The 24,660-nt window shown below is 40.9% G+C and overlaps 1 protein-coding gene across 1 annotated transcript; it reads right to left on the bottom strand.

The window, feature by feature from the left end:
* Positions 1-22,735: 22,735 nt before the first annotated feature.
* Positions 22,736-24,376, bottom strand: CARTPT (CART prepropeptide; the record flags this gene model as incomplete). The annotated part of the gene is made up of 3 exons (XM_082651691.1): positions 22,736-22,843; positions 23,706-23,789; positions 24,218-24,376. The coding sequence occupies 3 exons, from the start codon at positions 24,374-24,376 to the stop codon at positions 22,736-22,738; spliced, it is 351 nt and encodes a 116-aa protein (XP_082507817.1).
* Positions 24,377-24,660: the final 284 nt, after the last annotated feature.

The following is a 24,660-nucleotide window of genomic DNA, read 5'->3' as shown; positions in this document are numbered from 1 at the left end:
TGGCTGTTTTATTGTTTTAGGTTAGCAACATATATCCCATGTAGCTGACTTTTAGTCTCCAGCCCTCTCAGCGTTCAGGCTGATACCTATAATCTCCAACCCCTCTGAGAGGCAAAACTGATAGTAGTGATAATGGGCCCAACGCCCCCAGTATAAATCACACTGTTGACTCTCTAGTGGCGAAAGTCCCTAGGCAAACAGACACAGTCCTATCAGACATAGTATTCCAAAGGCCTGGAGATCACCCTCCAGTAGCTGAGGGAAAAGGCCAGATCTCTCTTCAGGTAGGGTTAATTCTTCACTCCTCAAGAAGGTAAAGTAGTGCCATGTCAATAGTACCTCATACCCTCCAAGCATCTTCAGTTCAGGCCAGCAGAATTAAGGTCAGGCAATAAACTCACAAAGTTAACCAAGCCCTTGAGAAATTAAGCCATCATGTGGGACAGCCAATGGAAACAAACAATAGGTTTAGACCCCTGGAGGCTGATAGTATTGGAACTCTCAGACTCAAACTATACACTAGATATACAGAAAATATTTAAATAAATAAATAATGGAATTTGAAATATGAAAAAAAACAAGATACTGTAAGGAACAGCAGACACATTTGAAAAAAAAACTAATGGAACTTGTAAGAATAAAAAGGGAATTAGTAAACTGGAAAACAGAGGTGAAATGATTATCCAGACTGCGGCACAGAGAGGTGGGTATATGGAAAAAACAAAGGGAAGAAAAGAGATAGGCAGGATAGGTTGAGAAAGTCTAAGTGTTTGAGGATGTGTCTGGGATTTGTTTTAATCAGGTGTGGTAAGAAATGCAAACACAAAAATGACAGTGATAAAGAAAGAAGTCGTTATACCCACAGCTCCCTAGAAACAGAAGGCACAAGGTGCCACATAGGACCACACAGGGAAGCCCTGGGTTGGTTAGAAGGCAAAGGAAACAAGGGGAAAACATGGGCAAGAGCTTTCATTGTGGTTTCCATGGGAAGGAATGGTTGAGGCAGGGTAAGCAGGCTTAGGGTTGGCTACTTTGAATAATTTCGGTGGGCTGTCTCTGCTTGTCTGGTACCTGGCCTTGGGGTGATTAGGACAGGGGGATACTGGCCCCAAGTATGACAGCTCAACAGAGGAGGTGGTGGGGTTTGTGGGCTTTGGATTGGTTAGTTTGCATGTGAAAGGCACATTCCCAGGTGACCCATCTACTATCTCTAGGAACTGGCTATCCCTGGCAGGGGCAATCTCTCCTGGGTCAGTAGGTCCCCAAGACATCAAAGCACTAGGAAATATATAAAATTAAAAAACATGATTAATACATTACCATATATCTAACATGAGTCTGAGGGAATAAAGAACACCAAAGATAGAAAAGAGAGTATTTGAAGAGATAATGACCGGAAATATTCCAGAACTAGTGATAATCATGAATCCACAAATCTAGAAAACACAACATATCTCAAAAAGGGAAGAGAAAAAAGAAATCCATGCCTAGATATGTTGTAGTGAAACAGAATCAGAAAGACAAGAGAAGATACTGAAAAGTAGTCAGAGAGAACTGAGAGGTTACATTCAAAGTAATGGCAGTTTAACTGAGAGCAAATCTCTCAACAGCAACATTGAGTAGTTAGAAGAGAAATAAAAATAACTATCAACTTAGAGCTATAATCCCAACAAAACCATCATCAAAATGACAGTGGGGTCCTGGTTCTAGACAAGATGGAGTAAACACATTTGTATCTGTCTCTCATTGAATACAACTACAAACCATGGCCAGAATGTGTGGGACACCTATCTGAGGCATCTCAAAGATTGATAACAGATTGTGGAAGGAGGCCAAAATTTTACAAACTAAACTGACATCGAGTTTCTGATTTTTTTTCCTTTCGAGTATTATCCAGCCTAGACTCAAAAAGCAGCTCAAAAGTTGGGTGAGGAAAGAAAGAACGCCAGGAGAAGCCCTCTCTTTCTGGTCTGAAGGGGAATTCTAAAGGTCAGAGAGAGTACGGGGAAAACCATGTTCTTTCTTCCCCATTCTCTCTCAACCCAGACTCCAGGGACCACACAACAGCAGCATGATGGCATCAGTGGCCAGACAGGCACTTACAACTCCCAGGGCAAGGAATTCTTCTCTCTGACCAGAGGAAAAGAGGATGGGATAAATACCTGTTGCTTTTCTTCCTCTCTCTCTCTCTCTCCTCTCTCCCCTCTCCTCCACCTTTGCCTTGGGTGGAGGTGCAGTAAAGGAAAAGACACAGAAGAAGGAGGAAACTAAGACCCCAGGTTTTGGGTCAGAAGGCTAGGAATGGGTACTCAAATCAACTGGAAATTGTTAGATCATGGAGGAAAAACAGCTCGAGAGAGATCTCACAAAGTTGTATATGAAACTCTGGACTCAGCTCCAAGCTGTGCATACATGGATCTGACTCTGAAGAGTATATTAAAGGCTTTGAGAACTCTACTATAAGGTAGACCACTGCCAGGGTCCTGGACTGGCTGGGGCACACGCAGGACAGATCCAAGTAGAAGTGCGAACTGACTGACATTGGAAACATAGTCCATAGAGAAGAGGCCTGAACCTAACCAGGTTCTGTCTGCTTTAAAACACATCAACATTCTCCTTAGGATTTAAATAAGAAGTCTCATAATGGAGAAATTTTACCACAAACAAATCTTCACTTAAAAAAAAAAAACTCTAAAGAATAAACCTCAGCAAAAATGAAAATTATCCATAAAAATAGACTAGGATGCAAGAAGGAAAGATGAAAAAATAAAATGACAAAATACTTGTAAATCTTTTTTTTTAATTGCATGATGAAGTGAAAGTACTTAATGGAAACATAGCTATGAAGTCTCCATGAATATGTCATGTTTCTGCAGAGTCTGGGTCCTCTGAGAGAGGTCATTTATAGTTAATGCTTATATAAGCGAGACATTCCAGGATAGTAAAGCTTAGAGACATCTATCTCCCCAGAGGCAACCCTGGGTAATAAAGATAAAGACCTCTTCTTCCCTGCCTGCAGATTTGCTTACATTCCGGGATAAGAGCACTCTCTCTCTGAAGGGAGGGTGGGCAGATCCCAGCAGCTCTTTATAAGTCGGCTTCCTAATTCAGGGTTCTCCTGAAATGCTCTCCATTGCATGTACATGTACTATCAGATTCTCAGCATTTCACCCCATGGGGATTTGCACTTAAGAAAACAGTGCCATGAAGCTACTCTGGCTGCTGCTTTTTTTTGCAGTACGCGGGCCTCTCACTGTTGTGGCCTCTGACGCGCAGGCTCAGCGGCCATGGCTCACGGGCCTAGTCGCTACGCGGCATGTGGGATCTTCCCAGACCGGGACACGAACCCGTGTCCCCTGCATCGGCAGGAGGACTCTCAACCACTGCGCCACCAGGGAAACCCTAAAATAAGCTCTTTGAAAAAAAATTAATAACAAACCTCCTGAGAAATTAACCTAAAATAAGATTAAGGCTCAATATTAACAATGAAGAGGTAAACATAACTGCATATATAGCAGAGGTTAAAAAGATAATACAATTGTCAACTGAAAAAAAAATGCACAACCTAAAAGGTGAGAGTTATGCTTTATTCAGCAGACATTCTTAGGACTTTAGCTGGGGCCAGTATCCTTTGTTTTCTCATCCTGACTCTCTTCAGGGTGCACCGTTGCGGGTGGCTGCAGTCTGACGTCTGCTAGCTGATGGGCATTCCTTGTTTCCTTCCTGAGTTCCCTCAGGGCTCACTTCTGGGGGTAGCTACAACATCCTTTATTTACTGATACGGCAGGCTGCTTTCCTAGTCCACACTATGAGTAACTTTTTGATGATATATTTGAAATTTTAGATGAATAAAAAACTCATAAAAATGAAAACTTACTAAGATTGAATCAACAGGAAATGTAAACCCTGAGAATTTCCATAAATATTAAAGCTTTTAAATCAGTAATGAAAATTATTACCACAAAGAAATCACCAAATCCAGATAATTTATAGAAAAATCCCATCAAACTTCCAAGAAACATATCATTGTAATATTTTACAAACTCTTCCAAATACTAAAAAGAGAGAGAATACTCCTCAATTTAAGTTGGCTGGTATAATCATGATATCAAAACCAGACAAGAACAGTACAAGAAAGGAAAATTATAAGCCAATTACATACAAGAACATGAGTGCAAAGACACCAATCAAAATATTAGCAAATTTAAGCTAGAATTTAAAGAGAGATAATACATCAAACTTAAGTTGAACATATGCCAAGAATGCAAGAATGTATTAATCATGTTAATAGATTAAATTAGAAAGAAATCATCTCAGCAGTTTCAAGAAAAACATTTGTCAAAATTCTACATGTATTTATAGTCTTTAAAAACCTCCCAACAAACTAGGAATGAAAGAGAATGTTTTAACCTGCTAAAGGATATCTTCATAAAATCCATTGCAAGCATCATTTTTAATAGGGAAATATAGGAAGCATTACCTTCATGAAAAGGAACAAGACAAGAATGCCCATTTTTACCATTTTAATTCAGCATAGCGTGGGAGGTTCTAACCAGCACAGTTAGATAATAACAACAAATTAAAGGCAGAGTACTGAAAAGAAAAAATGAAAACCATTATTACTTAAGGTAATATAATTATATCTACATAAAAAACTCAGAGACATTACAGAAAAATTATTAGATATAATAAGATAATTTAGCAAGGAGCCTGGCTAAAAGATCAACATACAAAAAGTAATTACATTTGTATACACCAGAAATCATTAACTAGAAAATATAACATTTAAAAAGATTCTATTGCAGACTCACAGACATAGAAAACAAACTTATGGTTACCAAAGGGGAAAGGTGTGGGGGGAGAGATAAATCAGGAGGTTGGGATTAACATATACACACTACTTTATATAAAATAGATAATCAACAAGGGCCTACTGTATAGCACAGGGAACTCTACTCAGTACTCTGTAATAACATATATGGGAAAAGAATCTGAAAAAGAATAGATATATGTATATGTATAACTGAATCACTTTGCTGTACACCTGAAACTAACACAACATTATAAATCAAATATACTACAATATAAAATAAAAATTAAAAAAAAAGACTTACTAAGGTACAAACTTTTGCTATAAAATAAATAACCTATGGGATGCAAAAATAAATAAATAAAAAAGATTCTATCTATAAGAGTTATAAAAACAGAAGATACTCAGAAATAAATCTGAAAGCAATATATGAGACCCATATGGAGAAAAATTCTAAATTTCATTGGAAGGCATTAAAGAAAATCTAAATAATCAGTAAGACATGCTATGTTTAATAAGACAACTTAATGTCATAAAGATATCAGTATAGTCCAAACTGATTTATAGATTCAATATAATTAATCAAAATCCCAACAGATTTTTTTTTCCAGAGAACTTAGAAAGCCAATTCTAAGATGTATATGGAAGAACAAAGGGTCAAGAATAACCAAGACACTCCTGAAGACAGGTTGAGGGGACTGTCCTAGCAGATACCAAGATTTATTATAAAACTTTAGTTATTAAAACAGTGTGATATCAGTACAGAAATGGTTAAGCTGACCAATGAAACAAAACAGAGACCTGAGAACCAGGTCCATGCACAAGTGGAATCTTGAATTTACTACAAAGGTGGCATTGTAGATCATGAGAAATAGCCTCCCTTTGTCTAAGAGGAAGTGAAACAGTTGTGATAGGGACAGAGTAAAGGGACAAAGTAGGTAATTAAATAGTTAACCCCACTAGGGGACTGTAAGTAAAACAAAAAGTAGGGAAGACCCCTGTAAATTAATGATCACTCAAGAAAGTAGGTTTACTTAACCACAAAACCAAGGAGGCTTGCTTAGCCAGAAAACCATACAACAGAAGCATGAGACATGCCCCAAAACAATAAAACAATGGTGGCATGAGACCCACATCCCGCCCAGTGAGACCAATAAGTTAATGATTCCTAGGACACACTCCTTTGCGTGCACTAAAAACAAAAATATTAGGAAAAGGTGACATTATACTAAAACCTGAGATGATTTACCATTTTTAGCATATGTTACCGCCTTTCTGTTTATTTCCATGGCACCATGACAATCCCTGCTTGACAATGTAGGGACAAGAAAACTCCCCCACCCAATACGGGGGAGGAAGTGATGATGGAAGCATGATGTCTACTCAAAAATGAGGAAGAAAATGGTCTTTTCCCCCTCCCTACTTTTCCTTTGATTTTAAAACAACAGCCCACTAAGTTCCCAGGGCACGGCACCCTCTCACCCACCCACTTCTAAGCTTCACAAGCATCCTATTCTAATAAATCACTTCTTATCTATCACTTTGCCTCTCACTGAATTCTTTCTGTACTGAGACATAAAGAACCAGAACTCCTCGGAGCCCCCCGAAATGCTACCTAGTGGTTTCAGTTGGTTAGTCACGGAGGACAAAATGGAATAGGATTCCTACCTCTGGAATCTAGCAATTCTACATAGGTTAAGGACTCAAATCTGAAAGACCAAACTTCAAAACTATTAGAAGAAAATGCAGGTAGGTATATATCTTTCTGACCTTGAGGTATGGAAAATTTTCTCAAACGATATTTTGTATAAAAAGGGAATTCTCTGGTGGTCCAGTGGTTAAGACTCCAAGCTTCCACTGCCAGGGGCCCGGGTTCAATCCTGGTCAAGGAACTAAGATCCCACAAGCCGCATGGCACAGCCAAAAAAAAAACCATAAAAAGCAGTAACAAAAGAAAGAGTGATAAATTTGGCTACATTAAAATTAAGAGCTCACTAGCTACACGTGGCTACACTAGTGAACAACCATAGTCTATACAGTTAAACATTCGTGTACCCTTTCACCCAGTAAGTCCACACCTAAACAAATTCCCTACAGCAGTGGTTCTCAAACTTCAAGCATCGGAATACTTGAAGGGCTGGTTAAAACACGGATTGCTGGGCCCATCCTAGAGTTTTTGATTCAATAGGTCTTGGATGAAGTTCAAGAATTTGCATTTCTAACCATTTTTCAGGCAACAACTGACACTGCCCTATATGACATGTACACAAAAGTTCATTGCAGCCCTGTAATAACAAAAAACTAGAAACAACATACATATCCATCATCAGAAGAATGGATTTTTGTAAAGTATGGTATAAGCACACAATACAATACTATACAAAACTGAAAATGATTTGTTGTCAAATACAGCAAGATGGATCAAGCTATATCCATTTGTGGAAATAGAATGTTGATTTTTAAAATCAATTTCAAGAAGATTACAGACAATATGATGCTTTTCTTTATAAAAACAAATAATACATCACTTGGACATAGATAAAACAATTTTTATTTTAAAAGCAAGTGAATGAAAAACACAAAATTTGGGATAGTCATTACCTCAGGGGGCGGAGAGGAGGAATAAAGATTAGAGTATATTCATAGGTGTTCATTATATTATTATGCTTTATAAGTTACATATATGTCATATTATTTTGACATATATAAAACATAATAAAGAAAATAAAATATAAAAATTAAAATAATACTACATAGCACAAAATCTTAAATATCTTTAAAAATACACATATTTATAGATGCAAAGAAAAAAAATCTGGAAGAAAAAATATCAGAATGTTAAGAGTGGTTATTTCTGGATTGTGGAGTTTGGATATATTTTTTCTTTTTGTATAATTGTATGTTTTCTACATAAATATGCAATGCTTTATAATTAGACAAGTTTGTTTCTTTTTATCTTCAACACATATGGGATTCAACTTGCTGTACTCAGTTAATCCCCAAACCCTCTGTTCATTTCTGCACTGCCTCAGTACAAACCTTTAAAAGGATCCATTTTTATTCTCTAGAATATATGTCTCAGATGTCTTTTCATATGTTCATCAATGATAACAGTAACAGTGATAGCACCTACTATGTGTTCTTGTGTTCTAAGTATTTAGTGAATAAGTCTGGTTAATCTTTACAAAAACCCAAGAGCTAGGTACAATTATTTTTCTCACTGTACAAATGTAGAAAAAGAGGTACAGCGCCTACTTAAGTAGCCTGGATAAACTGCTTGCCTAAGGCCACACAACTGAGAAGGTGGTTTCCCATGAAGAGCAGTAAAGAGGAAAGCAACAGTTTGCATTTCATGTTAAGTCCTGTTTTAGGGCCCATTTTCTCAGAAATAACTTGGTGAGATTATTCCACATACCAGCAAAAAGTGGGGAGAGGACTCATGGAAAATTTATTAGATTTCCTGATCTAATAAATCTAAAAAGCAATTGTAATTACTACTGATGACAGAACTTCCTGGCCAAAATCAATATCTGTCTAATGAGCAGTGTTTGGCTATTCTCAATCTAATCAAGACAAGCAGAAACCTGGATGACATCAGCAGTGGTCAGAGTCCAAGGGCCCTCAGCTTCATCAGGCCCTGGGGACTCCTGCAGTTTGGTTCACCTTCCAAAGAGAAGAGCCCAAAATTCACGAGCTGTGCTGCTGACTGCTAGAGAAAGTTTCAGCGGTGATTTCCTTTACTGTCCACGTGCGTATACATTTTATCTTTCATGGGGAGATGGTCAATCATCTTACTTGCCAGGTACAATGGAAAATAGATGTTATTGGGTTTTTCTGGCAACATCATGCTGGGATACTGAGGCCATATCCGTCCACAGATGTTGCCTTTTCACCAAAAGGGGCCTGAGTCGTCAATCGCCAAGCAGCTTATTTAATTTTATTCTAATAAAATCCCCCAATACCTCACCTACTCTACCCAAGCCTAGTACCAAGGCTCTTGGGAGCTTCATGTTTCTGTCTTCTTTTCTCTATTTTCACCTTCCTTATACCTCAGTGACAACTTAGAGTCATTGAAAGCCCCAATTTCTGTCCTTTTAAAAAACGGCTATTTAGTTTCAATTTTAAGAAAGTCAGAATGCTGTTAGAAAACCCAAGATCTCAAATCTATGATGGTACAAAACATGGGGGTCAGGCTGAGCACCCTGAGTTTGGGTCTGACCAGGCCAAGAGTGTCTGTGGAGGCCAATGGCTTGCGTCAGCTGGCAGGAAGGGCAGAGCCACACCCCAGCCCAGCACCTGAGAACAGAGGATAGTCTAGGCAGAGAAAACAACACCCAGTGAGCCCGAAGTATTTGCAGGGGCCCTTAAAAGTAGAAGAGAACATTAGAAGAGGGAACCAGAGAGATGGCAGCATGAGATGGACTCTGCCTGATGTTGTTGGCTTTAAAGCCAAGGATAGTGGGCAGCCTCTAAAAGCTGGAAATGGTAGGAAAATATATTTTCTGAATTGATTGTTAGGCTCTACTTACAAATATAATCCACATCCTCTTGTGAGCCATGCACACAGCCCCTCCTACTCCCACAATTCTATTTCCTGTAATTTTCTTTGTTTCTCTATTTCTCCAAATAGAGCAGAGCACAAAGGCCTTGGTGCAGCTGTTGGTACAGGCCACGCCTACCCCTCAGGGACTCTGGAAACACAACATATCCTTGGCCACATTCTTAACTCCAAAACCCAAGGATTCTTCAACTATTTTGTTTCTCTGACTTTGAAGAACCTTAAGCCATTTAAAGACATTCTCTCCTACAAGTATTCATTGCACTTCTATCATGCTCTAGGCATTATGCTTATCTCTGGCAATCCAGTGGTAAGCAAGATAAACACTGTCCTTGTCCTTGGGAAGTTATTGAGGGGAAAAAATTGTAAACGGTTAACCACGTTTTTTCAGAAAATCCAACACTTAAACAGACACAAATAGGTACTTAATACACATTAACATTTTATCTTCCCAGCAATCCTAAAGGTTGTTATTATTTATGTCCCCATTTTACAGATGAGAAAAATGAATTTCAGAGGGGTGAAGTAACTTGGCCAAGGTTATCTATCTAAATAGTAATGGAACTAGGATTCAAACCCAGGCCATCAGGGCCCAGATTCTATGTTCTCAGTCTTTTCAATAGATTATCTCTTTGTGACTCTGTGAATACAAATATTCCTTATACTACCCATTTTCATTCTGCAACAAGATCTACTTTATCTAGAGTGACAGGCCAGAAGTAAGATTGCTGAAAAGCAGGGCAAAGAAAAATATGGTCATGGTTAAATGCCTGACACCAAGCTCAGAAGCCCAGTCTAGCTTTGGAGGCACTTGTTGTGGTCCAAGAAATGATGCCAGTGTTAGATCTCGCTAACCAGACAGCAGAACTCTTTACTATTCACAACGTCCTTGCCCCAGAGAAGTATGACTGTGCTGCAGATAACAGTTCTGGATAAGCCTGCTCTGGCCCCAAAATAGATCCCTGACTTTATCAAAACCAGATTCCATCTATGACATTCTCTCCTAGTGCAACAGCCTGGATCTCTGCCTGAGACTTCGCCTACAAGGAAATGCAACTGCATTACCTGTACACAATCACTAAGAAACCTGCCCTCAGCCAAAACCCTCTTCCCCTCCTTGCAAAACTCAAACATGACCAGCTCCATGGTGGGTATTGCCCAGCAGCATCTAGCTGCAAGTGAGATCTGAAGTGTCACTGTGAGAGGTCTCCCAGCGAAGGAGGAGCCCCACTCTTTGTGTAGGACCTTTCCCCTGAGGATATACCCAGCTCAGTCTGCAGAATACACCAATGTGTGTTTAAGAAGGAAAACAGGAATGAGACCCCTAAACTCTCCAGCACCCGCCTCCTAAGGTCAAAGAGACCCTAGCTAGATCCCTGTAAAAGATATGAACATACGGGATAAAGCCAAAATATTTAGTATTACCAGATAGAGCTTTGCTCCCCACCTTCTCTGAGGAACACTGGATGAATAGACTGGACCACATTTCAGAGGGTCTTGCTTTGGCTGGTCTAGATTGATTGATTGAGCAGCCTGATTCAAAAACCATTTGAGGGGCCTCCTTGTTCCACTGTCTCTAGGTCTGTACCCTCTCTTAGTTCTGGAGATTTCACCAGGGTGAAAAGAGACAGGGAAAGATAAATCTATGGGAAAACACACCCCAAAGAGGGGAGTCTTTCCCTAAAGGTCCCCAGTATTGGCCTAAAGCTACCTACCTAGGAGAGAGAGGAGGAGGAAGCCTCCCAAGGGGCAGAAGTCTCCAGATCCTCTCACTGCATTAACAGAGGGAGCATTCCAAAGGAGACAGCTCCAGCTAGAACACACACGGCGGAGAACAGGCGTCAGTCTCATGGGGAAGATTCAGGAAGGAACACACACCCCCCAAAAAAGTCTTGAACAATAAACAGGAGTGATGACTTTCTTCTTATTTTCTATTTTACTTAATTGTTATGAAAAATAGTAATAAAGTTAGAAACAAAAAACTTTTTAAAAAAATTTAGCACCTAGGACAGTGCTTATTATTCAAATATTTGTTGGGTGAATGCATACTCCCTTCTCCCAACCTAGAAAAAATTTCCAGACTTCCAAAACAGGTTCAGTATCCTATATACACACTGGATCCAAAAGGCTGGTAAAATTTTGGCACATTTAGCCTCAAGCTTCCCTGCCTGTTTTGATATGGGACATCCCATTTGGGAGTCTACCTCCAGACACCTCCAGACGCCTCCTTCTTGCTAAGAGGGCAAGAGTGACCTGACAGTTCCTCAGATGCAATAGTGAAACTCCTCCGTTATGTCCCACAATGTCTGAAACAAATCCTATAGAAGCCAGCCACAAATTCAGAGCACAGGAAATGATGCAGACTTTCCTTTATTCTTTGGAGTATTGAATATTTATTGCGTTCGGGTACTGTTCATACATTTAAACTCACTTAGTCCTCCTTGGGTTAACAAGGTCGGATCAAATGGGGGAAAAAAACTGCCTTCTTAGAGAGCAGGTGTCATCATCTTAACAGGGCATCAGTGGCTTTATAAGACTGTCTCATTTTAAGAGCGCTGTGTCCAGTTCCTGGTGTCACATTTTTAACAAAGTCTCCACCTGTACTGAGAAGACGTCTCAGTAGAGGTGACCCCAACTCCTAGGTGAGAGAACAGACAGACTAAATGACAGCACATTGCCATTGATATTCAAACAGTGATCTTCACCTGCTTCACTTTATCTTATTACGCCTACTTTCACCTCCTCTCTCTCTGTGAAGGAAGAGTTCAAAGGAACTCAAGGCAAATGCCCACATATTTACGAAATATGATCTGTCTGCCCTGAGCCTGGAGGGGGAATTACTTTTCCCTTTTCCTGAGGGACATCATTAGCAGAGTGATAATTAATGAAAGGCAGCAGCCAGAGTTTGGTAAATTATTAATGGTTTCAATCATCCAGACGGCAGACAGCCCCTGTGTGCGGTTGTCCTTGGCGACAGTGTGGAAGTGCTCTGGGGAAACAGGGATGGTGGACACAGAACCAGAGCCGTGTGTAGCTCTGCCTTCCAGAGTCTGTACACACAGATTCAGCCTCTCTCAACCAAGCAGGCTGGGTTTTCACACAGAAGTGTTCAAGGATTATGGCTGGGGACAGGTCCCTCTGGCAGACGGTGGATACTATCAGATTCTCTCTATAAAATGGCTACGTGGGAATTAGGCCTGGTCCCAGGGACCTGTTAGAACACTGTGGGAAGGGAGTAGTGGGTCTTTTACAGCAAGCACAGATATTGGGGGCCAGAGGGTAAAACTGAGAACTGCATTAGGAAATCAGTGCCAAGCTGTAGCTGAAGAGTGTTTCAAAGAGGGTTATCAGAGCCAACAGGTTGGAAACAAATGTCAGGAGCTGAGATACACAGACAAAAGGAATTACAGGCAACCTGGGAAAATGACAGGGAAGAGAAGCATGTAGGAACAGGTAAAAGAAAGATTATCAGGACAAATTCCCAGGGGAGAGGGATTCAATGCCATAGCAGGAATCTTTCTCCCTCCCTACGTCCACCTGCATGGGTCCCACTTGAACAGGGCCTTCTATTACATAAAAGCATAAGCTCCTTGAGGGTGGGCAACTTGACTGTTTTCTTCTCTGCTCTATCCTGGAGCCTATCACAGTGCCTGACACAGAGTAGGTGCTCAAAAATGTTTCTTGAGGAGCTTCCCTGGTGGCGCAGTGGTTGAGAGTCCGCATGGCAATGCAGGGGACACGGGTTCGTGCCCCGGTCCGGGAAGATCCCACATGCCACGGAGTGGCTGGGCCCGTGAGCCATGGCCGCTGAGCCTGTGCGTCCGGAGCCTGTGCTCCGCAATGGGAGAGGCCACAACAGTGAGAGGCCCGCGTACCGCAAAACAAACAAACAAACAAAAAACATCAAAAATGTCTGTTGAAACAGACTCACAGATATAGAGAACTAGGGGTTCCCAGGAGGGAGGGGAAAGGGGGGAGGGACAAGAAAGGGGTAGGGATTAAGAAATACAAACTACTATGTATAAAATAAATAAGCAACAAGGATATATTGTACAGCACAGGGAAATATAGCCAATATTTTGCAGTAACTTTAAATGGAGTATAACCTATAAAATATCGAATCACTATGCTGTATACCTGAAACTAACATAATATTGTAAATCAACTATGCTACAATTAAAACATGTTTGTTGAATAATGAGTAAAGGGATGAATGAATGGGTATAGCTATCTTACCATGCTAGCAGTTGGCTAAAGGAAAGAAATATTGATAAGCATTTTTTTTCAATGAAACCACATCAATTGTTACTTTGAGAAACAAAGAATTTACTGAAGAATTCATTGGAGAGCAGGAAGAAAGGTTTCTAATAAACATACAGCAAATAACTAGATAAATGTTCATTAGACATATATTTATGTTCTTCCCATAGATTCCTCTTCCAAATGACTTCTTCTTCAACCTTTCCCCAACACAGCACACAAGCATTCTCACTCTCTGTCTCTCCCTCTCTCTCCCCCAACCCTTACTAAGTGCAAAATAAAAACAAAAAGTTCTTTCCATATTGCATGTGGTTAAGAAAACCACTCCTCCAATCATGATGTGATTTGAAGAATGAGAGGTGCCACTCCCACATGCCATCTTGGAGCCCTTGGTACTCTTTTTCCCTTTGGGGGTGTGTGCTGAGCCTTTGAGATCTCCAGCCAGGCTTTAGCAAAGTGTGAAGCAGATAAAACTAGTCCCAGTGTCTCCCTATGGGGCCCTGATACCTCAGTCTTTCTGCTGTCACCAAAAAAGAAGCTGTGGAAAACCCATCCTAACATAAGCATGAGTAAATCAGTGGTCTGCGTCTTTCAGGAGTATTTGCTTTTTACATCAGAACCGCAAGAAAAGGGAGTTTGGGGAAATTTCCTTTGTGGGGACTGATCTAGTGAACAGAAGATGAGTTACTGAAAAAAAACCAAATTATAGGGCTTCCCTGGTGGTGCAGTGGTTAAAAATCTGCCTGCCAGTGCAGGGGACACAAGTTCGAGCCCTGGTCTGGGAAGATCCCACATGCCGTGGAGCAACTAAGTCCGTGTGCCACAACTACTGAGCCTGTACTCTAGAGCCCACGAGCCACAATTACTGAGCCCGCGTGCTGCAACTACTGAAGCCCTCACGCCTAGAGCCCATGCTCTGCAAAAAGAGAAGTCACTGCAATAAGAAGCCTGCGCACCGCAACGAAGAATAGCCCCTGCTCGCCACAGCTAGACAAAACCCACGCGCAGCAACGAAGACCCAAATTATGAATTAGGGAACCACCTCAAAAATTTTCCCCTGGACTCAGAGGGAAAAGATCAAGGTAAAAAGGAGAAAAGATATAGTTCACACAAACATAGATATAAGAGATTCTATATTTATATAAAAGAATCCCAGAAAGAGAACTAAACATACAGCAGAGAAACAATAATCAAAGAAATGAGAAAAATATCTTTCACTTAACCAAAGAAAATCTAGAATCTTTCCATTGAAGGGGCTCAACAAGATTCAGGCGAGATTATGGAGACAGACCTACCCCAAGATACCCTGAGTGACATTTCTGAAGTACAAGTATAGGAAATAATCTCTACTCAGATATTGAGGGAGAGACAACACTCCAACAACAACAACAACAAAAATGACAATTACAGTGAAAGATTTCCCTTACCCCAATGCCAGAAAACGATAGACCAACAGCATGACAGGACACTTCTACATCAATTACTAAAAACTGTTTTTTGAAAAAGCAAAATAAACACAAATTCAAGTATGAGAGGATTCAGAAACACAATACCCAAGTACCCAGTCCCCAGAAAGGCACTCGAAGAAAGATTCCCATCAATTGGAGTAAAGAACTCAAAAATTGAGACAATGTTAAGAAGAGTCAATGATGAGCAATGCCAATAAAACTTAGAATTAAGTCAAGAAAAGTGTTGCTATTGGTTGGGTATTTTAATGCAAATGTTAACATATTGCTCCTAAGGTAAAAATATAGAAAAATTTAAATGTTAAAAACCTGGATATAAAATACTAGATTAGTTTAAAAGATACTGGAAGGTACCAGTTATGAGTTTAAGATTCTACTACACAACCCAATAGAGCTGCCGTGAGGAGTCAGGAAAAGGAGTAGTTGTAGGAGTAGCAGTGATAGGAGAGGAAAACCTGGACATGGAGGTAAACTGAAAGAAGAAAAGCTATCAATAAATTAGAAAATCTATCAATAAATTCACCATGTCAAGCAGACAAGGTGAAGGACCGGCAGCAAAAACAGCAAGTCTAGAAAAGCATTGTTGGGAGAAATTTGTGATGGGGACAAGACCAGAAGCAGGTATGTGGTTCTCCACTGCCTGCCCAGGGTATAGAAGAATCAGATTGTAGCCTCTCAGAAAGAGATCCAGGCCTTCAGGCTGTGAGAAGTATTAGCTGCTCACCCGGCAGGATCAAGGGCTATGGCTGTAGGACACGGTGGAATCTTAGACTCCAATCCTGATCTTTCCACCTTAGAACTCCACCAAGATTGATTGCTCAACCACGAGCATGTGTCCATGGAGTCTGCTAGAGGCTGACTACTTCTCTAGGATGTAGATTAAGTCAGATTATTAAAAGGTCAAGTAAAATATTAATAGATTAAGATAAAATGATTATTTCAATAAATGCAGAAAAAATTCTTTGAAACTCAATACTCATTTATTTTTGAAAAAGAAAAAAACTTATCAAACCAGGAATAAAAGTAAAATTCCTCAGTCTAAGAAAGGGTATATATATTTTTTAATACACACACACATTTCCTATTAAACTTAAGAAACACTGTCACTGAAATCAAGCATAAATAAGAATGCCTGCTGTCACCTCTATACCATTGACATTACACTGACAGACCCAGTCAATGTAATAAAACAATAAGAAAAGGATAAGAATTAGAAAGGAAGCGAAAACTATCTTTATTTTCAGATAACGTGATTGTCTACATAGACAATTCAAGAGAATATATAAAAAGTATTTAAAACTAATGGGAAAGTTCAGAAACATTACAGGATCTCATGTTTATACATGATATGTAACATTCCTATATATCAATAAACCAGTTATGAAACATGATAGAATTAAAAAACATACATACTTGCAACAAAAAGACACCAAATAATCTAAAACTTGAAAAAATTCTAAAACCTAATAAGTCCAAAACCTATACGAAGAAAATTATTAGTTATTTTAAAATCCAAACTTAAATTGAGGTGATTTTAGGTTTAATCTTTCTTGTTAAAGCCTGTAGTTCAAGTAAAGTCAAAACCAATTTGGACTGAGGCATATTTGCTTTATTTCCCAGTTGCTCAAACATAGAATATTAGATATGATCAAATAAAGTAGAATTCAGTCTCCAAATACCTCACCTGGAAGGGGAATCTTAGATGTCAGCCTGTCCGAATCCCTGCAAGGCTACACAGGTAACGAGTGGCAGAGCCATGACTAGAAACCAGGCTTCCTGCTTCCACTGCAGTGCTGCCCTGCCCTTACCTCCATTCTGGTGAAACCACACCTGAACTAGAACCTAGAGTAAATCTAGAGAAGCTCCAGGTTCCTTAGAGATTCAAAACCTCAGTCCTCTCCCCGCTGCAAGCATCTCTCCCCATGTCTCCTTTCTCTGGCATCTACTATCCTCCCAGCCTTTCAGATTCCTCATTTCACAAGTCTCCAGGAGTTCAATGGCTTCCAGATTTCCAGATTTCCAGATTTTCTAGACCAGCCAAATTTCCCCCCAAATTCTGGCATCTGAAAATAGAGATCCCAAATTTTGTTTTGTTAATGGAAACATTAGGAAAACAACCATCTATTTCCAGTATCATTTAATAAAACAAAGAACATTTTATAGAGAATGTACATTTCAAAAGGATGAATTTTATTGTATATAACTTATACCTAAATAAACCTGACTTTCTAAATGCAAGTATGCTAAACTTTGAATTAAAACAGTTAGAAATTGGATATATCTAGCTTTGGTATCCCAACTTCCACACCACTTTACCACAGAAGATGAAATAAAACACCATCACAAACAGAAGAGTTTTGGGAAACTACCGCTTCAGACTTTTCCTGAACAATGTCTTCTTTGTCACTCTTGTCCATCCTTACTGCTCTTATCCATCCAGGCCCTCATCACTTTTTTTCTGGACTACTGCAATATCCTCCCACCTGCCCTTTCTGTGCCCATGTCTCCCTCTCTGGTCCCTCCATTAGTGTGCTATCAGAGAGCTTCCTAAAACACAGCCCTGATCATATCATTCTGCTACCAGGAATAAAGCCTTGGCCCCTTACCCCACAATCTGAGCCAAACTTGTCTCCTTCATCATTTTACACCACATGGACCCAGTGCTCAAGTTATTTCTAACTGCATTCTCTTTTCCCTGTGTACTTTCATTCACGCTACTTCCCACACCTTAAACAAGTTTTCCCAATCTTCACCCTTTGAAATATTACACACTCTTCAAAGAATATTCAACTACCACTTTGTCTACAAGCCTTGATAACTCACCTCTTGGGCCTTCTAAATTGATTGTTCTCTCTGTCTAGTATTAGACGTATCATGTTTTATGGTGAAACTCTCACTTTATGGCAGAGACCTGGCTATCATCAATTTCTTTTTTTTTGAATTTTTGAATTTTATTTTATTTATTTATTTTATACAGCAGGTTCTTATTAGTTATCCATTTTATACATATTAGTGTATACATGTCAATCCCAATCTCCCAATTCATCACACACACACCCCGCTTGCCCCCCTTGGTGTCCATACGTTTGTTCTCTACATCTGTGTCTCAATTTCTACCCTGCAAACCGGTCCATCTATAACATTTTTCTAGGTTCCACACTGGCTATCATCAATTTCTATATTGTGTATATATAATTATTGAATGGACAATTTGCTTCTTCTCCTCCTCAGCAGATGACTTTATATCCTACTTCCCTCAGAAAACAGAAGCCATAAATAACCACCCCAACTTCCTGCCAACACACCTACAAATTCACCTGCATCTGTGCACAACATGTTCTCCCACCTTCCCACTCCTCCTTCAAACTAATCTTTTTCTTGGCTCTGAATCCCATCCCCTCATCCCTGACAAGAGCCTTGCTTCATCAATTATCTCCTCTTTCTTCTAAATTGGTAACCTCTTCCTTTCTTCTGATTCCTCTTCTCAATAGTGCAGGGAACACCAGCTAGAAATATTTACATAAACTATTTTCAAGCCAAAAGAATTTTGCTGATAGACCCTCAGGACTAGATACCCTGAAAAAAGCACACCCACACTTAGGAAGGTAAAGGAAATAAACCACAAACACACATTAGCCAGGCAAGAGAGAATTATATTCATCCATCACTGAGACAAAGAAGATTAAAAGTTGATGTCAGGACAACCACCCTCCTTATTCTCAGTCCTACTTTCTCGAGAGAAATTTCTAACCTATGAACATCTGTTAATTTCACCTGGCACCTGATTAAGGCAACTGTGTACACCCAACGGGGCCCAAAGAGCTATCCACAGGGGTAGCCACTTGTGCCTCTCCTCATGGGGCATATCTGCTAAGAGTCCTTGGTCTTCTTTCAGTTCCTCAAGCAGGTCGACATCTATCCTGCCTTTGAACATGTCAAACCCTCTGCCTGAAGCCCCTGTGGCAGAGTACTCCAACCACTCTGTTTTTGACATAACTGGCTCCTTATCCTTTAACTCTCAGCTCATAGATCACCTTTCCTGGTCACTCATTTGATACCACAATGTCCTTCATAGAATTTCTCATGGCTTGTAATTTTTATTTGTTTCTTATTAATTTTTCTCACCACTAGACTATCAAGCACTAGACTATAAACTCTATGAGAACAGGAATTATGTCTATCTTACTTACCATTATGTTCTCAGTACCTAGCACATGGAAGATACTCAAAAAAGTGTGGAATGAATGAGTTATATTAAAAGCTAGCTCAGCATTGCAGTGGTTCTAGAACAGGAAGCTTAGCAGAACCACCTGAGGATCTTATTTAAACTAAACAATCCTAAATCCCCTTCCCTAACTACACTTCAAACTGTCAAAGAAAAACTATAGCTAGACAGTAGTTAAAGCCATAAAAACAGATTTTATTCAGGACTGTTGCAATAATGGAAAAGAGACCTCAGTATAGAACAGGGCTCAATTCCAAATACAGCATGGACAAGTAGTAATTTATGGCCAAGGGACAGGGTTGGGGGGGTCTATGAATGGAAAGTTATTAAGAGGTAAAAGGGGAGATCCTGGCTAAACTGATCTAACAGGATCTTTGCTGAAGGTGGGCCAGGGTAATCAGACATCACTTCGGGGGTGGTGGAGGGTAAGGAACTTGATCATATTTGGAGAGCGATCAGATGTCCAGGGTGGGGAGTTCTTGATAAACTGACTTAGCAGGGTTCTTGCTAATACTATATTTTACAAGGAAGCACACAGATGGGTCTAGGACAAGGTTCAGGAAACTGACTAAAGTTTGGTCAAGCAAAGAATCTTTGTCAATACCTAGAGTCAGATGTGCCATTTTCAGGATCGGGAGAGGGTACAGGTACACAGGTAGACTATGTATCCCTTGTAGCCCTCCAGATTCTGGCATAGGGTGAGGGGTATAAGATCAGTAATCACCATGGGAAGGGGAATGTTTGTATGCAACCGAGAAAAGTCCTGCAGTAACTTTCACACATCATCTCCAGGCCCCTGGGAGAAACACTGCTCCATTCCTATGCCTTGTAATATTATTCCCCAGATCTTTAGATCGAGCAGCTTGTCAACTATCAGACCCCTGATCTTTCAGCCAATCTCAAAAGGTCTCTAAGGCACACACATGGAAGCCTCCATATGGCCGACAACTTTTCTCATTTAAACTTTCTCCATCTTTAATATTCTTGTCCTCTACCAAAGGGACCTTCAATCATTAAACATACTAAGACATTCTATTAGAAGAAGAGCTCTAATACTGATAAAATGAAAAGGCAACGTTACTTCCAACAAGCCACTTAAGATTAAATGTTGCCATCGTTAATATAAAATGTTACTAGCACTATGAACTTAAAATCTGGGCACCCACACAAAATTTTTGGAAAAAGCCTTTTCATACCAAGCCCACAGATTCTCCATCATCAATCCCCCATAAGTCCATACCCTTTAATTGTATTAAACAAGAAAGGAGGGATGATATAGTAGGGGTAGGGGTGAGGGGGCAAGTTAAAGGGGTTTAGAGCAATATTCTTATTCTTCTCTTTGAACTACAAATTCCTCCAACACTTCTTGCTTTTGGGTGAAACATTCCAGGGTAAAATGGGAAGCAGTTCTAAGTGTTATCCCTGAGGGTCCTATCTGTGCACTAACCAATGATTAAAGCAATTTCCACATCTTATTTATGTAGGACTGACACAAATGGGAAGAGTTAAGGTACTCGAGAAGATAGAATTTCAACTGAAATGCTTTCTGGAAAAGCAGTGGACTATGAAACTATTGAATAACTCTTTTCAGTTTTTAAAGATTAAAATGCAACACATTTCAATCACAACTAAAGCCTGGAATTCAAATTGAAGTGTGACCCCCCCCCCAAAATACACTGGCATCCCAATGAGCTAATTTCTACTAAAAAAAGAAGAGCTTCTGGGGAATTTGGGAGTCCATACAGCCTGTTCTGGAGGGACATGGAGAGAAAAGATAAATCTTTGGAGTCAGAGAAATTAGAGCTGACATCATGATTTAGGATTGGGTAACTTGAGCTAGTTCTGTCTCCTCTCTTGGTGTCTGTTTTCTCCTCTGCGGTGGGGGCAGAGGAGTGATAACAGTATCTTGCAAGATTATTAGGAAGACCACCCATGATAACAATAACAATGAGAACACTGCAAAAGGCAGTTGTGTATGAAAATATTTTTTAACAGCATACTCTAGGTCCCCAAGAATCAGTGGAGGGACTTTAGTTTTAAATTCTACTACTATGTAGGTGCCTCCTGAGTTTGCATTAGGAAAAAGCACCTGTTCCTCTCATGATGCTTCCACCTAACTGTTACTTAGTTTGGTTTAAACGCCCAGAAATGTGACCTCGGGTAAGCACTCAGAAACATTTTAAGACTCTTAAACTTTACATTTAAGATTTTTGTATTTCTTGAGTTGAAGCTACCCCCATTAATTTTCACTTGTTCCCCTCAAAACTATTTACTGAAATGACTGTTACTCCTTTGAAGTGAGAATATTTCCAGGATGGTGTAGTAAATAGTGCGAATGGTTGTGTCTCACATGCTTAGGGCACCTGAAATAGCTAGTTACCTTCCTTTGGACAAACAACAACTCCCAAAGAGCCCACTGTTTTGTTTTTTTAACCAATGAATATCTTCTAATAAAGAGGTGTCAAAACAAAAGTCCTAATTTTTCAAATTGCTTTTAATGTGGCTAAAGTATGGGACAGTTTCTCTTGTATTGGTCTCCCTGTTAAAATTAAGTATTCTAGCTAAAGCATTTAATAAACAAAATATATCAACTCAACTCCAATCATCTTCATTTTATTTCACCTAAAATTAAGTATTCTAGCTAAAGCGTTTAATAAACAAAATATATCAACTCAACTCCAACCATCTTCACTTTATTTCATCTTTCTCTCTCTCTTTCTCTCTCTCTCTCTCTCACACACACACACACACACCCCACACACCACTGCAATCAAAGAAAAATTGTGTACAAAAGCTTGTGTGGCAAACTCCTAATTAATGATGAAAACTCCTTGGAGCCCCGGTGCCGTTTTCCCAATAGACTGCTATTTTAAAAATATTTCTCCTTGAAAACAACAGCATGATTAATGCCACCATTCCTGTTGAAATTACTTATGCAGAAACAACAAAGCACTATGAGCAATTATGAAAAACACTTTATTATGTATAATTTGTACATGCTTCAATTTGTGATGCTTGGGGTGATTTATTTTCCAGGTTGTGATGTCATCTACCAGATTTACCTGATCTAATTTTCATCCTGTCATGCCACCTACAAAAATACAATTTTCAAAGTGAAGTTCTCCTTCTTTATTTAAATAAAAAGTAAAAGCTTTTTATTTGAAAAAGCTTTGAAAAGCTTGTCAGACAGATAAAATAAGAATAGAATACTTTGCACACGTATCAACACCATACAAGGCATTACCCTTCACACAGTAACACCTAATGTGTTCTTTTATTTGGAAACAGCAGGAAAAGAGCCCCCTTTTCCTCAGAGGGAGATGCAAACTTTGCTGCTAAAGCCAAACTCCGGGGATGAAGGTGTGGTCCTCTGGGGAAAGTGGGGGCAGGGGGACTTATGGAGAAGGGCGGACGCCTCATAAGCACTTCAGGAGGAAGGAATTGCAGGAGGTTCCTCGGGGACAGTCGCACAGCTTCCCGATCCTAGCTCCTTTTCGCACGGCGCACTGCTCTCCCGCGTCACACTGCGAACAATACAATGTGTAGTCACCCTGCACACGCATGCCCATGCTCCCAACAGGCACGTCTCCCCACCAACACAAAGTCTGCCTCATGGGAGAGACAGATGAACCCTACCACCATCACCATGGGTCTAAGTACAGTCAGGCCTGAAACGAGGACAGCCTTGTGCTTATAATTTCAGCGAGAGAACATAAAAAGAAAGAAGTTTAAATTATTGAACCCCTTACTTTCTTCTACCTTTTGTGGGGAAGCTACACTTCCTGGCTCCTTTAATTGCTCATCCAAAAGAAAAAAAAAATCAACAAGACCTTTTTATCTAAGAGATAAACAATAGACAGACATTCTCACACCCCCTGCTCCGTGTACCCTCCTCACTCCAAGAAGATCAAAATGTGTGTGTGTGTGTGTGTGTGTGCGCGCGCACGCGCGCTCTTCAAGGAAGGTGACCAGACCTGAATCAAGATTTTTGACCCTAGAACTTAGATTTTTAAAAACCTGGCAGTGGTCCAGAAGGCAGGAAGAAAATTAGAGGAACAAGCACTGACTGGATTTAAGGGCTCTTCCAACTCAGAGAATTCTTTGTGAGGTGAAAAGAACACATTTTTAGGAAATACTGCTTTCCACAGAAACCCAAGGGCTGATTCCTGGCACAAACTGTTCAGTCCTCCGAAATAGTCGATCTACTCTTTAACCTTAGAGCCAAGGGGCAAGGGCTGACGGTGGAAACAAAGGGGTGCCCACAGAATTCTGCAAACCCATTATCTGAATTATTTGCCACATCCTGGAGAGAAGGTTGTGTAAAAGACTCCAGGTGGTGTATTTCCTCTTGGAAAAGCATGGGGAGGGGCGACCCCAAAGCCTTACCATGGGGACTTGGCCATACTTCTTCTCATAAATCGGAATACGTTTACTCTTGAGCTTCTTCAGAACTTCCTGCAGTGCTTCGATCTGCAACACACCGCCCGCAGAGCCCCAAGTTGCCGCCTTGGCTGTGCGCCCAGCCCCGGTGCTCTCTTCCAGCCCTAGTTATAAGGAACCCCGGAGCCACACACACTCCTCCCCTGGACTCCACAAAGAGGGATGTTCAAGGGGTGGAAACTTAGCGAGCGCTGTCCCACGAACTGACCGCAGGTCCAGGAGCCTCGGAGAGTCCTGTTGCTCCGAGGAGCCGGGATCAGGGATTCGCTCTACAGACTGTCTGGAGCCCGTGGGCTCAAGACGTTCTTCGGGTAACAGCGGGAGCCGGGAATCTGCGCCCACCTCCCCGGGCCCTGACTTAGGAATGGGGGTGGGGAGGCAGGGAGAGAGGAAGGACGCGCACAAAGGAAGGAACCTCGCGGCAGCCCAGGGGAGTCTGGGGCGGGGGGGATACAGACCAGCTCCTTCTCATGGGAGGCATCCTCCACGGCGGAGTAGATGTCCAGGGCTCGTGGCTGGAGCTCGGCGCCCTCCTGAGCTAGGGTGCCCAGCAGAGGTAGCAGCAACAGCAGGGCGGCACCCAGGAGGGGCAGCAGCCGCAGGCGGGGGCTCTCCATGGTGCTGAAATCCGGCGCTAGGGGGGCAACCCGCGCTCCCGCCTTTTATAGCGAGCCTGAGCCTGGGCGCAGGGAAGAAGGAGGGGGCGATGAAGGAAGGGGGTGTGGAGGAGGGTCCGGGTCAACCGTCTGTAGGCAGCGCTTCGCCGCCGCTTGACGTCAATGCCCGCTGGGCTCCAGGCGCCCCGGAACGAGGCTCTGCGTACAGATGGGCAAGAGCGCGGAAAACAGGGACCCCGCGCCCCCAAGTGCTGTCAGCCCCGTAGCAAGGGACGCTCCCCGAG

This window comes from Grampus griseus, assembly GCF_964374135.1.
Source record: "Grampus griseus genome assembly, chromosome: 3".
Lineage (NCBI taxonomy): Eukaryota > Metazoa > Chordata > Mammalia > Artiodactyla > Delphinidae > Grampus > Grampus griseus.
Note: the sequence above shows the minus strand (reverse complement) of the source record. Positions and strands in the feature narration are given on the sequence as shown.